Source organism: Salvia splendens, chromosome 12 (genome assembly GCF_004379255.2).
Source record: "Salvia splendens isolate huo1 chromosome 12, SspV2, whole genome shotgun sequence".
Classification (NCBI taxonomy): Eukaryota; Viridiplantae; Streptophyta; class Magnoliopsida; order Lamiales; family Lamiaceae; genus Salvia; species Salvia splendens.
The window spans coordinates 3,976,184-3,992,525 of NC_056043.1; the positions used below are offsets into that span (position 1 = coordinate 3,976,184).

At 35.0% G+C, this 16,342-nt stretch overlaps 3 protein-coding genes across 9 annotated transcripts; 2 read left to right on the forward strand and 1 right to left on the reverse strand.

Annotated features, from left to right (window-relative positions):
- The first annotated feature begins 252 nt into the window (after positions 1-252).
- On the forward strand, positions 253-3,552 carry LOC121757368. Of its 2 annotated transcripts, none has more exons than XM_042152922.1 (5): positions 253-604; positions 1,984-2,581; positions 2,676-2,919; positions 3,154-3,216; positions 3,319-3,552. In XM_042152922.1, the coding sequence occupies exons 1-5, from the start codon at positions 274-276 to the stop codon at positions 3,403-3,405; spliced, it is 1,323 nt and encodes a 440-aa protein (XP_042008856.1). In that variant the 5' UTR covers positions 253-273; the 3' UTR covers positions 3,406-3,552. The 2 variants fall into 2 exon arrangements, with proteins under 2 accessions (XP_042008856.1, XP_042008857.1); XM_042152923.1 differs by having other exon boundaries at positions 1,987-2,581.
- Positions 3,553-5,044: 1,492 nt separating this feature from the next.
- Positions 5,045-8,576, forward strand: LOC121759565. 4 transcript variants are annotated; one of them, XM_042155201.1, is made up of 4 exons: positions 5,077-5,136; positions 5,905-5,972; positions 7,225-8,161; positions 8,240-8,576. In XM_042155201.1, the coding sequence occupies exons 3-4, from the start codon at positions 7,280-7,282 to the stop codon at positions 8,330-8,332; spliced, it is 975 nt and encodes a 324-aa protein (XP_042011135.1). In that variant the 5' UTR covers positions 5,077-5,136; positions 5,905-5,972; positions 7,225-7,279; the 3' UTR covers positions 8,333-8,576. The 4 variants fall into 4 exon arrangements, with proteins under 4 accessions (XP_042011134.1, XP_042011135.1, XP_042011133.1 ...); XM_042155200.1 differs by lacking the exon at positions 5,905-5,972 and having other exon boundaries at positions 5,045-5,136; XM_042155199.1 differs by lacking the exons at positions 5,077-5,136; positions 5,905-5,972 and adding an exon at positions 5,249-5,266.
- A 212-nt stretch (positions 8,577-8,788) lies between these two features.
- On the reverse strand, positions 8,789-13,456 carry LOC121756922. Of its 3 annotated transcripts, none has more exons than XM_042152352.1 (11): positions 13,109-13,456; positions 12,679-12,800; positions 12,418-12,587; positions 11,984-12,065; positions 11,876-11,906; positions 10,867-11,144; positions 10,404-10,658; positions 10,061-10,174; positions 9,919-9,966; positions 9,709-9,796; positions 8,789-9,244 (listed from the first exon to the last, which is right to left on the reverse strand). In XM_042152352.1, the coding sequence occupies exons 1-11, from the start codon at positions 13,296-13,298 to the stop codon at positions 9,072-9,074; spliced, it is 1,551 nt and encodes a 516-aa protein (XP_042008286.1). In that variant the 5' UTR covers positions 13,299-13,456; the 3' UTR covers positions 8,789-9,071. The 3 variants fall into 3 exon arrangements, with proteins under 3 accessions (XP_042008286.1, XP_042008287.1, XP_042008288.1); XM_042152353.1 differs by having other exon boundaries at positions 10,073-10,174; positions 13,109-13,455; XM_042152354.1 differs by lacking the exon at positions 12,679-12,800 and having other exon boundaries at positions 13,109-13,235.
- Positions 13,457-16,342: the final 2,886 nt, after the last annotated feature.

Below are 16,342 nucleotides of genomic sequence, written 5' to 3' on the forward strand. Positions count from 1 at the left end.
AATGGATATGTTTAATTAAAAGTTAAAACTGATAAGTTATTTTTTTTATAATTATTTTGGGTTTGGATTAATTGACTAGTTAAAATAATTATTTCAATTTAATTTATGGAGTGTTAATAACTGCTATTTGAAAAATAAATCTAAAAATAGCTTAATTTCTAAAATTATGTTGGCGCCAACATTTCAAAATTAAAATAAAATTCGTCAGCCCCAATTCCCTACCTTTTTATAACACTCCACAAAGTAGAAAAATGAACCACTCTTTCTGTTGCCATGGCGGATTTTGATTTCGAACCTCCATCCTTCTCTCTAGGGCTCGATTTTGACCTATCGCAGCCCCAAATCACCCCTCCGCCCGACCCCATACCTCAGCCAGCTAAGCGGCCTTCCTCCGCCCCCATTCTCCGCCCAATTGAAGAAGACGACGACGACGATTTCCAATGCCCGATTAGGGTTTCCGAGCCACCGAGGGACTTCAAAAGGCTCCGTCGTGTAACCACGGCCCGGCCCCCGCCCCTGCCCGAGGAACCAAAGGTGGAGTGCAAGGATCAGTGTGTGGATGATGACATTGAGGGCTTTTCTTCCGATGAAGATTGTTCTAGAGGTATCGGAGGTTCCCCCCTTTTATTGCTGTTTTCCGTTTTGTTGGTGATTCTGATAGAGTTTTTAGGGTTTGAGTTTATACCGAACTACGTTTTCAGCACAAATTAGGCCACTGTTTAAATTACTCTATATGCTTCAATATGGTGATGTTTAGATGAGTTCATAGAACTTAAATTGGTAAAATGCTGCATTAGCATGATGAATTTTATAATCTCTATGCGGTAGGCTTAAACCAAAGAAGGTGATTTGATTGGGTTGTACTGAATTTTAAAGATATTGATTAATCCTTTGCAATAGCTTCTCTATGAGTACATTGTTTGCATTGAATTGTTGTTTCATAATTGATGTAGAACCTATTAGGTAAAAAAAAATCTATTTGGCTAAGTTTATACTCTTTACAAATTATACATAGTTGAAAAGGTTGTATTTTATTTGATTATGCCGAAGTAGAATATGGCATAAAGTTGGTTATATCATGTAAAAAATTGGTCTTCATGAATCATGATGTACTATATGTAGTACTCTAATGCTATTTCAATGTGTACTGATCAAGGTTGTAACCCGTAGTTGCTTTCAAAAGTTGAGTCAGAGTTTCAAAAAATTGATATTCACAACATAAAAATTTGATTTATGTACTTGACATTCCTTCTTTATCTGAAGACTTCCATGTTTGTGCAATTGGTAACATTGGAAATGCTATCGATTCTTTTGGACGATTAGTGAAATCTATCTTCAGATTTTCAATGGCATACCCCAAAATCATAAATAACAAACAGTTTAAGATTCTGCAAGGTAAGAAACTATTTTGCTTGTATGTATTTTATATTGTAGAAGGTCATCAGTACTCTTTAGCGGGTAGAACTTGATTCACCAGGTGTTCATTTTCTGTGTTTGACACCATCTTGTCTCAGTTTTGAAGTATAGACTATAGAGTCAAAAACTATCAGTGTTCTGAATCTGACGAAACATGACAAACGTCTCAGCCTTATATGCCTGCCTGCCAGGCCACCGTAAATTGTGAATAGTAGAATCCTGGGTAGTTTGTGGAGAATTGCTGTGCAAATAGTTATAAAGCATAGGAGTGGCAGCCAACATTATCTGAAGATATCAGCTTTCCTTGACCTGTTGACCACTCAGAAACAATGTTTGTCTTATGCCAAAATTGCTTGAAAACACAGTTAAAGATACAATTGGCAAAAATCATAACAAAAATTATCTTCATCAGTCATCACTGATTTGTACCACGAACCTTCAAAAACCATTTTCTCTCTCACAAAAGTAGATGCTTGTGCTCGTACCACCTGTTTCTGAGTTTCTTGAATATTTTTATTTGATCTGCCGTCCCATGTATATGTGGATATTGATTTTTTCTTAAAAAAGCAGGTACTCTTCCCAATTATTCTATATGTAGCAGTTCAACTAAGGGCAAAGATTTCCCAAGTTCTTCTGCTTCCATCAATGTTCAATCAAGAGGCAGCAATATGATATTCCCAAAACTGACTGTAAGTCCTCTAAGAAGGTTCCAGTTGATTGATTCTGATTCTGATTTTGATGATCCTTCCACAACTGAAGACATGCTCAGAGAGCCCCCAATTGTGGTTTTGTCTCCGGAGGAGAAAAAAACAGATTATTGTGAAGGAGCTAAAACATCAGTTGGCAAGCACCAAACCAAAGACTTATGGAAAGATTTGTGCCCAGAGAAGAGCTCCTCTATTCCGACGCCTGCTTTTGATGAGTTCTGCAAAGAATATTTCTCTGGTTTGAACGATAAGAGTATGCCAAAAATTAACTGTCAACAAGCTGGCAGTGGTGTGAACAGAGATAAGAAGACTAATCTTCCTCCTGCTCATTGCTACTTTTTCCACAATGATTCAAGAATTCAGAAATTAGTTCGAGAACGGTTACCCCATTTCTTCCCCTTGGAACTAGGCAACAACCAGGACATGAAGCAACAAAATGCATCAGTAATTGATTACATGTATGTAACTATGATTATTAACTGCCATTGCACTCGTTGTTCCTATTTTCTTCCTTTGAATGAGTTCTCATTTAATTAGCCCATTTGTCTTCAGGGGCCAGTTCAGCGGTGAACAAAATTCTAGGCAAACCAGCCACAGACAAACTGTTGCGAAAACTCCCAAAAGAAGCAGGAATAACACCAAGAATTCTCAGGTTGATGTCATTTCAGAACATTCCGGGGGCTGGGTTACCCCCAAAGCATTTGCTAAAAAAAATGCTGGGAGCAGAAATGGGCAATCATCTGTTAGTGGAAGTAGATGCACTGGTACGTGGCACAATGGCCAAAATGGGAGAAAAGTAAGTGAAACTTTATGTTGTCATAAGGAGTGCCTTGTTCAAATTTCTAACTACTTATCTCCAGTTCTTATCAAGTTTAGTAATTTAACTCATGAACTCTTTTGGCCATTTAATATTTTAGTTATAAATAAGTGATGCTAGTATTTGTGAGGCATGCCTTGGTTATTCTGAAGTCTTCGGGATCTTCTATAATCTCCTTAGTTCGCTTATCTTCGCTCGTTGCTATGTGTTTAGGTTTATGTGGCGAAAAATGGGCAGGAATTGACTGGGCAAATTGCTTATAGACAGTATAAAAGGGTATATTCCATTCTTCTAATCAGCTTTTCAACTTGCTTATAGATGATGTGTGCAGATGCATTTGCCATTTTGCTAATCTGATTACATCCATTGTGGTAACAGGATAGCGGAAAGGGATTCAAAAATACAAAGAAGAAAACAGCTGCCAAGAAGAAAACTGCCTCGAGAAAACCTGCTGCAAAAAAATGATTCACGAGTTATTCATATTCCTGTTTTCACCATATGTATGGCCAAGATGATTTTGTATAGATATATAGTGCTTCGGTTTTCCATGGATTTATTTGTAATAAAATAAGTTCAAACCAATTAATCATAAAGTGATTAAATTCTTTCTTATAGTACCCAATACATTTAATAATACTAGTACTACATTTCCTAATACACAACTTAAAATGAGAACAACTATAAAATGACTAAAATGTACTCCTTTTGTCGCATAAAATTAGTTTTCTTTTTTCAAAGTTTCTATTTTTATGGGACCGAGGGAATACGAAATATTGCCTTGATATGCCTTGGTACTTGTGTAATAATATTGACTAAAATCACGTCATATTATAGGTTATTAACTAAATTAATTTGCATTTGATGTATATCCTCTCAGTAATAAAATGCAAAATCTAAATATTGTACAAACTCCAAACTATTATTAACACAATATCAACCGTTGGCATTGTGATGATATTTTTTTTGCTATTATTTTGTCATCTATTGACATTTTTTAACAGTCCAAATCTTAGTTTGGAGTTTGTACAATATTTAGAGTTTCCATTTGATTACATCTTTATCCTCTCATTCTTTTTCTCATTTTCTCCTTTTTCATCTCATTCTTTCTTAGTATAAATCATAGTTCAACAAGTGAAATGATTTAATTTAGTATTATACGGCATCATTTCGCCATGTAAAATATGATGTTTTAGTTGACGTTCGATAATGTCATATAAGTATCTTATAAAAAAATCAAATATATAAGTATCTTGTTTAGTTGTAGAATTAAAATAAATCGATAATTTGGTTCCGAAGTCAGATCCAATCAATAAGAGCATCCACTATAGACAAAAGAGGGCGGACGGCTCGGAGGGGGGGATTCCGGGGCTATCTATAGTGGGAGGCACGTCCGCCCCGGGGCGGACGAAAAAAAGTGGGGCGGACGCACCATCAGCGGAAACGGGGCGAGGACAGGGCGATGGAGGGGAGGCTGGGCGATAGGCGCGCCGGCCTATAGTGGGGCGGTGCCCGGCACGCCTATAGCGGGGCGGACGTCCGAATTTTTTTTAATTCAAATTAATTTACCTATAAATACACCCCATTCCTCTCATTATTTTCACACCATTCCACCTCTCGTTGTAGTATAATTTTACCCCCACTTTAATACGACGAAAATGTAGTGTTTAATTTTAATTTCTTCACTTATAGCCGTTTTTTTATAATTACGTTTAGTCTGATAAATTTAATTACTTATAATTAAATTAAAATTAAAATAAAAATTGGTTATAAAATTTCGGGACTATTGAAAGTGTCCGCCTATAGTGGTTGAAACAAAAATTTGGGGCTATGGACAAAAAATTGGAACTATGGACAAAAAAAAAAGGGAGCGGGGCTATTGAGGGAGGCCTATAGTGGATGCTCTAAGTCTATAATTTATGATAAAATTTTAAACTTTGATATCCAAAACCAAAATATAACTATTTTTTAATAAAGTATTAAAACATTCATTGACACTTTTTTACACGTGTCATTTGATCATTGTACTGCATAATGTAAACGTGGGGTAATCGAGGTCAAAATTAATTCAATTAATTTCTCAAAAAGCTCATCCAGGGTTTAAATAAAATTAATAAATTCTGAAGTATAGTTCAGCTTCGTTTTTATTTCTCAATAATCAATAATTTCGACTTAGAAAATCCTCACCACGGCTTCAAGGTAGTGTTTTCTCACTATTTTAATCTTCATTTTTCTTTAATTTTAGCGCAATTATTTATTCTCTTTACACGCTTATCTTGGAGCTCATTTGTTACAGCATTGAATTCATGTTGAATCGCCATATTATTTGGTGCAACTGCTGTTGGTCTTGATTTTGTTGTTTGTTTAAATTTTATTTGAAAAAATGAATTTGTTTGTTGCGCGATTTTATGGAGAATTTTTAAATTAATTTTTTCTGCGACTGTACAAATTATTTTTTCTCAGAAGAAGAAATTGCAAATTCGGTTCATATTCTCTGCTTATATCTATAAATTAAGTAATAAGAGATTAATCTCACCAAATTAATTTTCATTTCTTATACTTTCTGGCTGCATTCAGTGCAGAAGAGTGAAAAATGATGGCAATTTATAGCTAATCTGGTGAGAGATTCTCAGGGATATGTTGTCAGATCCAATTTAAATCTGTTGTTTTTTTAGCAATGTTTACGAGTTGGATTGAATGTTAGTTGAAAATATGTGTGACTTGATTTTTTTAGAAATTAAGTATGATGTATAGGATGAAGACTATGTCAGTGGAGGTCCTACAGTAGTAATATGGAATTCTCATTGAATAAGTAGAGAAAAGAATCTTTGTGGAAACAAGGTTAGGTTAGGCATATACAAATTTTGTCTCTTGCTATAGAAAAATTGAGATAGGTATTTTTCAACATCAGGCAAACTGCCCTAATTATTATTTTATATATTTATAATTTTGATCAAATACATGTAGGTGATGTTGCTGTTGGGGACAACTGTTAATTTTTTTGCCTTATGCTATGCTTGTCTTTGGAGCTAATTGTGAGTTATTTTGCATAATCTACTGAGCATCATTGCTGTGTGTATTGAGTTCATTACTGCTGTTGAATACTGTAGTATTTATAGTTGCACTTTCATGGAGCTTTCTTCCTGTGGAAATTGGAAATTGTTCTTTGCTATAGTCCAAACATAAGTTGTTCCTATCTTACTGTTATTTTTAATTAATTAAGAACTACATAAGAGGTGCAATTACTATGAAAATCTACCATGGGGGCTTTTTTATCTTGTTTTACATGCCAGTATGTCAGAAAAGTGGAATATTCTGGAGAACTATGTGAAACTATTTGAATATTTTGGAAATTTTGTAATCCAAATGTGTCATGAAAAAAGTACTATGTGACAGCCAACCTTTCCCATCTTGTAGAGTCTTTCCTTAGGTCATCCCATGTATATTCTGCAGTTGAGTACATCTTTCTCTGCTCTTATAATTTATTAGTAAATCTTATGAATTTCTTAATTCATGATTGTTTGTGTTACCATCTACATTGGCTTTAGTTTACCCTGGTCTTTCTTTTTTTAAAGTGATTTTTTTATTTGTTCCTTTTTTTGAACCTTCCCAGTTTAGTTTATTTTCTCTTAACATCTTTTTGAAGGTTGAAACTTACCATCATATTTCTATATAAGTGATTTAATATTATTAATTTTGGCCTTCTGATAGTATTTGATTGTTCTATAACATTATTAATATCGATCTAGAATGCATACTAGAAAATAAGGCCTACTCTATCATCTAACATAAAGAAAATAGAAAATGCTACACATCCATTCTTATCAAATTGTGATTTTAACATTTCTCTTGTGAATATTACTCTTTCCACAAACTAGATAAGCAATTTTTATGCCAAATTTCTTATGGTAAAAGTGCATCTGGAAGTCAAGAATAAATCTATTTTCATGTCTTTTGCCTGAACATTGTTGTTAGATCTAAGCTACTTAGGTGCAGAAATTTCTGATGTCCTATGGGATATAGCTCTACTAGTTTGTGAAATTTGGCTGGGAAATGAATATATTGATGTAGAAATTAACAATTCCATGATTGTGAAGTACTCAAGTACAAATATACAATACACTTTTCATCCTGTTATGGTTCCTCTAAGGGTCTAAATGTGCCACAACACAGAAAAAAGTAGAAACTGAAAGAAGCTCTATATTGTTTATTTGTCACTCTATTTAGTTGTCTTCCAATCTTGCCAATGGCATATGAATTAAAGATTTGCCTTTTATTTTCTTGCAGGGCAAAGGACTAAATAACTAGGAAGTAAGAATACACTTCACGGTAAGGTCATAATATGAATCTAATTGATGAAGGGGAGAGCTCTGGCATGTTCGTCCAGCCAGCAAAGCGGAGACGTGGTCGTCCACGTAAATATCCAAGCTTAAAGCAAGCTGAAGCGGCTCATACGCCCAGTTCTGAAGGAGGCATAGCTTACCTTTCTCAGAGATCCGACAGAACAAAGGAAACCGAGAGTATGGTGGGCCAGTCAGTAACTGGTGTCGTTGAAGCCACTTTCGACTCTGGCTATCTGCTTACTGTTAGAATTGGCAACTCCAGTACCAAATTGAAAGGTGTTGTTTTCAAGCCAGGACATTGTGCTCCAATTACAGCACAAAACGATGTTGCCCCACATGTTCAAATGATAAAAAGAAGCGACGTCCATTTCAATTTTGAAAACCAGAGTCAGACTCCTGTGGTGCCTTCGAAACGCAAATATGCACCACCCGGAAGAGCACCTGCTGCTCCTCCAGCCAGCAGTGTGGCTCCCGTTGCACCTCAACCCATTAGTTATCCAAATGGATCTCAAGATTGCAACACTGGAGACGCTGATGTGCACATGGTTGAACCTTTGTCCATGTTACCACCGGGTCGATCCATACCAGTTGGCCAGGTTTTTGTTCCCGTGCAACCTTATCCCAACTGCCAAGTTGCCCCAGGTAGCCAGCAGCACGATAATGGCTTGTTCAATAAAGGCAACCCAACAGATATTGATGCTAAGAGCTCTTCCCAGACTTCAGATACTAAACTTGAGGAATCATTGAAATCTTCACCAGAAAACTCAGCTATCGTTTCAGAACTAGACACTGGTATTGGTAATAAGCCCTTTCCGACTGAGACGCCACGTACAGAGCCTTTGTGCAATTATGGAGCTGGAAGGATGACCGAGCTTTTGAAGGTACCAAAGCAGAAAATATTAACTATACATCGTCATCTCAGATAATGAGTTTTCATGCCCAGCTACTTTGTATACTAGGTTTTGCAGGAAAACTCAAAAGAGAATCGGGTGCAAGTTGGTGAACAGCCAGCTTCAGCTACACAAGTTGAGTTCGAAGATACTGTCCCGTGATGCAATAATGCTAAATTTACGCCTCGTCCTGTGATCTGTCTGACTTTGGATGCCATATTTGAGTTCAACAAAGAAGCACAAATGGTTACCCTCATATCTGGTAGATGGTGTTTAAAAACTATGAACTAGTAATTTTCTCTTCCTCTGGATTTAGGAGGGTTTTATTTTCTCCTTCATTGCTATAGATACAAATAGATATGGACTCCATGAGGGTGCAGTTAAATTTATCAAGTTTTGATTTTAATATATGTTGAGGCACACACTATAGTGTATTTGCTCTTAATTAAATCTTATAAATCATATAAATAATTATAAATGGTGTGGGTGTATCATACATCTATTCAGATTTTGTCAGATTATAGGCTCTGAAGCCTCAGCTACACATCAACTGAGGTTTGCAATATAATGAAATTCATCAATTGCACAAAATTGTAGTTTTGCTATTGCCACGAACAAAAAAGAATGTATAAATAATTTAATCAATTACTGTTACACAAAATAATTCATCAAGCCGAATGTTTTGAAGCTCATTATGGAAGGAACAGCCAACACCTCTAGAACAAAAAACAGAATCACACAATAATTAGACAAAAATTTCAAATTACAAAGTAAAAATGTCTGTAATCTCTCAAAAAACCAAAGTAAACATATATATTGATGAAAAAAAATGAACGTGAATTTTGTATTAACTTGAAGAAGACTAAACTATATGTCAAAATTTCATGAAAAAGGAACGATTTCAAGCAAACTTGGTACTGAAGAAGCCATTGGGCCCTGGAACTGCAATTGGCCGCAATACGGGATACAGAGGCTGTGAAATCGGAATTGAACTTGGTAGAATAAAAGGCTGGGGTACATTTGCCATAATCGGGGGAGTCATGCATAGCTGCAGCGCCTGAGCCGGATCATTTCCTATGAAGACAACACAACCTCTTTGGTTAAGCGCCCCATATACTAAACACAAACAGATGTATAGCTACTTCTATCTCCAAGTAAAAATACCATAACTAACGAGCATGACACTCGTACCATTTTTGTTTTAACCACATTCAACAGGATTGTTGGAAATTTTTACTAACCAAAATCTATCATAAATAATTGAGCTAAAATATGAGATGATAACTTATTATTTTCCAGCATAATGCATTTTTTTCACGAGCCCATGGGATGATCCTCAAGGTCAAAGTATTAATACTAAAACACAACACCTGCAGGCTCTATTAGTGCAAAACAAGAAACTTAACCAGCAGAATGATAGTTTTTCATAGATTAAGCAACCCGTGAAAGAAACCATTTGAATTCAATCTTTTCATTTTCAATCACTTTTGGCTTCTAATATTGTGCTAATAACTTCTCTCATACAGCCGCATGCATACCATGATTTTTAGGAGGATGCACTTGATGCAGGGACGGTACAGGCTGCATAGCTGCTGGAGAGAACCCAGATGCACTCTGTACACCATCCTGTTTGTTTTTATAGCAGCGAAGTATCAGTAAAATTCACATTGGCTACTGTATAATCAAAACTACCCCCAAGAAAGTGAAAGAAACTAAGAATGAAAAGTAGATATAAAACATCATCTTACACTAGAAACAGGATGCATACAAGCAAGAGGCCCTCTTCCAAGCATAACCTGAGAATGTTAATTGATTGAAAAGATTAAATGACTTTTGCAAAGTAAGTTCTTTACTAATACGATGGTATAACACAGTATGACTCTTAAGTACCCCCTGGCATACATTTTGCACGTTTGGATGGCCATAGGCATAGCTTGTTTGTAAATTCTGATATTGTCCTGTAAATCTAACAGGTTGTGTTCTGTTCACCACTTGTCCAATAACCTGGACATACAATAATGCTAAGTACAAGAGAAACTATAGCTTCAGTTGACAGAAAACACAAATGCCCTTAAATTCTAAACGAGCTTCCCAACCATCCTTTAGCAATCCATTGACAGAAAGTTACCTTTGGGAGGTATGTGATTTAAAATAGCAGCAATCGACATTTTATACTATTGAAGGATCTGAATTCGTATGATATAGGACAGAAACAAATGGAACTGTCACTCACAGGTTGAACATATGGTGCATCATTGCTGCCATGCCCATAGGTAACATTATTACGTGGTACAAACTTAACAGGCACAGAGGAATGATCAAATGAATATCCATCAACATCTTCACGTGCACTTGCCATTGGTGTCAATGTGTAGCTTCTTGTCATGTAAAAATCAGTAGCTCGATTAGGTAATGCAGGAGGAGTCACTGTTCTATGTTGCATCATCGATGGGCAGAACATTTTAGCTCCAGGATTGAGCTTTGATTCCTGAGAAGGAAAATAAATATAAAAATTGTAACAACAGGGCAGTGAACAATATGATATTTAAAAATACATCCACAATATGGAAACAGTTTCCCAGCACACCTATCCCCTAGGCAAGTATCGACATAATCAACCCAGATTAGAGTAATTATTCTTAATAGGAACGAAACTCCAAATTTTGAATGTAGTCATGCACAGGCATCCAGAGTACCTTAGCATCTCTTTTGACACTCGAACCTTTTGGAGAGACCAACAGAAAGGGATTCGATGCTGCACTGAGGCATGAGTCTGATTTTACATTGATAGTGGGAGTTGAAGCAACAGAGTGCTTTGGTTGGAACACAGCTGACGCAGTCCCATTCGTGGTAGCCTTCTCTTGATTCTGATCCTCAAGTGCGCGAGGAAGGCCGGTAGACACTTCTTGCAATTCAAGGCACGTGACACCCTCTTGAACACGGATAGCAGCTGATTGAGTTTCACAACTGGTGACTTCATACAAAATAAAACAGATTTAAAATCTCCTTAGTTACAACTTAGGGAAACAGAATCTTACAAATATAAAGGCTATATGTGTATGAGCAGGATGATTAATTGAAGTAGCACCGTAGCAGGCATGAATTGGTTTTGCTAATTATTAGGGAAGATGTCTGCTGTATCAGACAATTAGCGATATCGTATTAAAGTAGTCACTACCTAGCATCATGTTTTTTGCTTACTATCAACCATCAACCACCAAATATATTGGTGTCTCAGCAGTTAACTAATTATGTTGAGTTTTCATAAAACATATTTTGATATGAATTTTATCAGAGCTTTGATGTGGTACTACGACTAATTTCCAAATAGGGAAAGGAATGTAATAGACATGATCTTGGTATGAATCAGGGTATTATGATGTTTAAGACTAAATTTGTGAGGAAGTAATAACTTATGTTATTTTAGCACTTTAAAGGATGCTGCATAAGTTGGAAGACCTATAATAATTTATAAGCTTCACTGTCAAGAGTCTAATAATTTAAAACTAAGGGGAAATGATTGAACAAACATATTCTCAAAAAATTAAAAAAGGAGAAATGAAAAGATTGCATTGAAACAAACATATAGAAGAACAGGTTGTGCATCTAAAAATACATATTTAATAAGTCCTCTTTGTTATTGGATCTGTCTGTAGAGGAGCTATCTATCAATCTAATTCAAGAGGGTGCAAGAAGAAAACTCACTGCTCAGACTTGGCTCTTGAGCTTCACCATTCTGCCAAACCAAAAGTAAGATTCTTTAAAAAATTATTTGAAGGGAAACCTATATGCTAATAATATACATTAACATACTATTCTGAGTGTTCGCTTCTCTTGAAACTTGAGGGGATTTAGGAAATCTCTCTGTGTTTCTTGTGAACCATTCTCAACATGCCTGCCAACAGTAACCCACAAGATGATTGAAAATGACACGAAGAAGGATTTTGGCCAAACAAAATCGACCTAAAAGATAAAATAACAAAATGGAAAAGGAAATAAAAAATGTATAGAAACTACTACATAATTGAAGAGAAAGTAAGGAAAATAGTACTGGGGAACACAAGAACCATGAAAGTTCAAGAAAAATATCTAAGGCTGCTCTTATTTAGTTAAACATGTCAATATCTACTTAATACTAAAGTTGGAACTAGGAGCATCAAGACTATAACATTTAGCGATATCATCAAAAACAGCAGAAACAGAAAATGTAGATTGCCAACAGAGCACAATAAAGCTGGAGTGTCTACCTTCCATCATCAAAAACAGTGTCGGGGTTTGAGTCCTCATGATTCGCTTTTGACTGATTTGTTTTTACCACTTCTGCATCCATTTCCAAGCATTCGGTATAGCCTGTAGAAGCCTCGATGTCCTCCCCCCCAATATGTCCTTTCATTCCATCAGAAGGAAGTACAACTCCCTGGAAATCAGCGAACATTTATTAGTATCTGAAGTTCTTCTCATAACGTAAGCACAAAACTCCAGAATATAGAAACGCACAAGCAACCTGCCTTTGCAACAATTTGGACAAGATCTTCAAACTGAACTACTAGCGTTTCTACGACTGTTCCATTAAATACATTGCCCTCTAGTCTACCCTTCTTGATCATCCTTGCTTTCTTCAACACAATTGCTAAAACAACCACAACTCAATCAATTAAACAAAAGAGAGACATTAACACATAAATAGAACACATTTTCATAAAAACTAAGCAATTCCACTTAAATCACAGGCGAGTCGAAATCCAAAAATTGATTATTTCTTTCCCCCCAAAGATGACAAGCATGCAATAAATAAAACAGGAAACCGAGCTAGTGAGATTGAATCAAAGTTCATACACCAAAATTATCAATCAATAAACAGTAAACAGGTACAATTCCTCGCCTCTAAATAGGAATTTTCGAAAATTCATGAAAATTCAACATTGTGAAAAAGCATACCATAGTCATTGTCGACAGAGGCGGTGTGGAAGATTCCAGAATAAACAGAACCGTCTCTGGCGTGGACGTCAACCGACATCCCAATGATGCACATCGTCGTAAACAGCAAGGCATCCCCGAGCGCCGCCGCCGCCGCCGCGTCATTTCTGATTTTTCCTTCCTCTCTTAAATTCCTCTTTCTGCAGGCCATTCTACACGAATGGATTAATTGATTAATTGATTGTGGATTGATTATTAGGAGCAGTGATGAGAGAGTGTGTTTGAATGATGGCAGTGAGGAGATCTGAGAGAGTTGCAGCTGCGGTAGCTTTCTTTGATTTGGAATTTGCTGTGTAATAGAGACTGCTGGCAATTTCTGCTTTAAGCTTTTATACCTTCTTCTTTTTTTTTCCTGTTTATAGCTTTTACTATTTATTTTTTTCTATTTTCCAATTTTTTTACAATAAATATTTGGTAAACTAGGTTAATTTCGAACCAACGATTTAAAAATAGCAACTATTATCATTTTAGGTTGTTCATTAAAAATAGAAACTTTAGAATCTTTCTATTTCAATCTACTAACTCTATCTTCACTACATTTTTTTCTTTCTCTCTTACTTTACTCAATTTTCTTTTCTTTATCTTACTTTACCAATTATTCTTACTTACTTTAACAATTGTGTATTAAAACTCGTACCGTTTCAAATGTTTTTATTTTTTTTATACAAAGGGAGTAGTTCAGAAACGTTGCCATATATTCAGGCCAAATCTTTGTAGTACTATGTTATTTAGGAGTCACAATTACAAATTTTGTCTGATCTGAATTGTCTGGTGAAATTTGATTTGATCTGATAAATTCAAAATTGCAGTATAAAAATCTTAAAATCCAATAATAAACATCAAGAAAAATTTAAAAACCTAACATCAAAATTCAAAAATCTAATACTACCAAATACCATTAGAATTGTTCAAATATTTTATACGACTATTTGTTAGGTTTATAATTGATATTTTTTATTATTTCGCGTTAAAGGCAGAACATCCCCTTAAATGCAAAACGTATAACAAAAAAATACTATCTAAACTATTATTAGAGAATACATATGCCATTTTTAAATCTGAATTTCTTTTAAAAAACTAAAAATGAGGTAAAAATGACCTTTGTTCTCTTATAATGAGTTGTTTTTTTTATCTGTGTTTAAAATTAATTATGTATTATACAAATATATATTAAATTATTTTAGATTTTAAAATATTCGATCCCATTCAAACATCCAAAAGTTTTAAAATTTTTGATACAATCTAATGCGAACATCTGGAATTGTTAAAAGTTTTGATCCGATTTGATCATCCAAAAAATCCAAACTCAATTATAACTTTTGATTTAGTTCGAATCAATCTTTTGGATTTTAAATATTTTGCACACTCTTAAAAAAGCTTTAGTGAATTTGGATTGTAATTTTTTTCCCTGGCCTGTGTTTTCTAGTGTTTGGTTAACTAGATCCAAGATAAGATAAAATTAAGAAAAAAAGTCGTTACCCTGACACTTTATTTGCATTTTGGACTCCGTTTTAATTAATCAATCAATCAATAAGCTAACCGATTGATTATCGAACCACTCACCCCTTAAAAGGGGTTATAAATGGGAGGGTTATCCTTTTTTTTATATAGATAAGATATGTGGGACAAGATTTAATAATTTTAACACGCTCCCTTATGTATGGGCTGAAATGACACATCGGAGGGTTATCCATTTTTATATAAATGAGATAAGAACATCACCAGATTGATGTGAGACCAGATTTAATAGTTTTAACACGCCCTCTCATGTATGGGCCGGAATGACACATCGGACTTCCATCATGTGGGTAGGTAAGAGAAGAAATAAAGAAATAAATCCATCATCAACTTGGGTCCGCTCCGATACCATATTAGAAATGAGCCACTCACCCCTTAAAAGGGAGCAAGAGAAGAGATAAATAGATAAATTCATCATCGACTTGAGCCCGCTCGGATACCATATTATAAATGAGTCACTCACCCCTTAAAATGCCTTATGAGGAGGAGGGGTATCCATTTTTATATAGATGAGATAGGAACATCACCAAGTCGACGTGGGACAAGATTTAATAGTTTTAACAAGTTCGGCTATGATTAAGGTCTAAGCTTAACTGATTAACCGATTAAACGGTTTGGCTAATAACTGAAACGGCCGATTACATACCAACACACATCCAAGCCGCCAACAATCACAAACGAACTTCATATCAAGAATCAATCAAAACTTATTTTTTAATGGAATCTCTAATATTTACATAAAATTCAAACATATTTTGTTGTAAATATTAAACTAAATAGTGATTTTATTCAAATTTGTTGAATAATGGACCAAATCATGTTGGGCTGAGTTATTTGTGAGCCCAAGTGAGAATTAAGTTGGCCCAAGTTATCGGTGCAGCCCACTTACCCGTTTCACTTACGTGACGTTCCTGAGGACCGGTTCCTAGTTCCTCAATAACCGGCCGGTTCCGGTGATTAACTGAGAATTGGAGAACCGATTAAGTACCCCTATCCACTCCTATGCTAAACCAATAAAATACTAACAATTTTTTAAGCGATGATTAATTTTGAAGTGTACCTCAATGCTAAATCAACACACAGTCACCACATTTTGATATTTTTTATTTTCAAAATTAATTTGATTTTAAATTCATATTGTTGGGGAAAGAATAAGAATACAGAAGAAAGAAAACTGAAAATAAAATAAGAAAACAAAAGAATATGTAAAGTAAAAATTGATTTAAATAAAAATTACAAAGAATGTACTCAATTACTAGTAGTATCCCTCCAAATGACACATATAAATGGAAATATTAATAGACAATTTGCCGTTCATGACCAAAAAGTGAAAAAAGGCTAAAAAATTATCCCAAAATAGTAAATATAACCTCTAATGTCACCTACCCATATCTCTATGAATGATCCATGATATTAAAATTTTGTTCAATAATGCTTCTATGATAGCCTAGATAAAACCAAGATATATAAGTTATATGAATTATTTTGGTAGATAAAATAAGGTCATGTAAGGCCATCAAAGCCCATCTCAGCCCGCTGAGACCCGGAGCGAATTAGCTTTTAAGTGTGGATTATTTAACGGCCCAAAAGAGTGAAATATTATATCCCTATCTTAAAGTCAATCTTAATTAATTATCTTGTACTAATTTAACAACATGCCAGCCAAACATGCACATT

Bases quoted from the DNA above. Each gene is read 5' to 3' on its own strand.
- LOC121757368 (XM_042152922.1), top strand. From the start codon at position 274: ATGGCGGATTTTGATTTCGAACCTCCATCCTTCTCTCTAGGGCTCGAT. The intron at 2,582-2,675 runs GTATGTAACTAT...ATTTGTCTTCAG, and splicing joins GCATCAGTAATTGATTACAT to GGGCCAGTTCAGCGGTGAAC. The intron at 2,920-3,153 runs GTAAGTGAAACT...CTATGTGTTTAG, and splicing joins ATGGCCAAAATGGGAGAAAA to GTTTATGTGGCGAAAAATGG.
- LOC121759565 (XM_042155200.1), top strand. From the start codon at position 7,280: ATGAATCTAATTGATGAAGGGGAGAGCTCTGGCATGTTCGTCCAGCCA. The intron at 8,162-8,239 runs GTACCAAAGCAG...TTTGTATACTAG, and splicing joins GGATGACCGAGCTTTTGAAG to GTTTTGCAGGAAAACTCAAA.
- LOC121756922 (XM_042152352.1), bottom strand. From the start codon at position 13,298: ATGGCCTGCAGAAAGAGGAATTTAAGAGAGGAAGGAAAAATCAGAAAT. The intron at 12,801-13,108 runs GTATGCTTTTTC...TGGTTGTTTTAG, and splicing joins CTCTGTCGACAATGACTATG to CAATTGTGTTGAAGAAAGCA. The intron at 11,145-11,875 runs GTGAGTTTTCTT...TTTTGTATGAAG, and splicing joins TCAAGAGCCAAGTCTGAGCA to TCACCAGTTGTGAAACTCAA.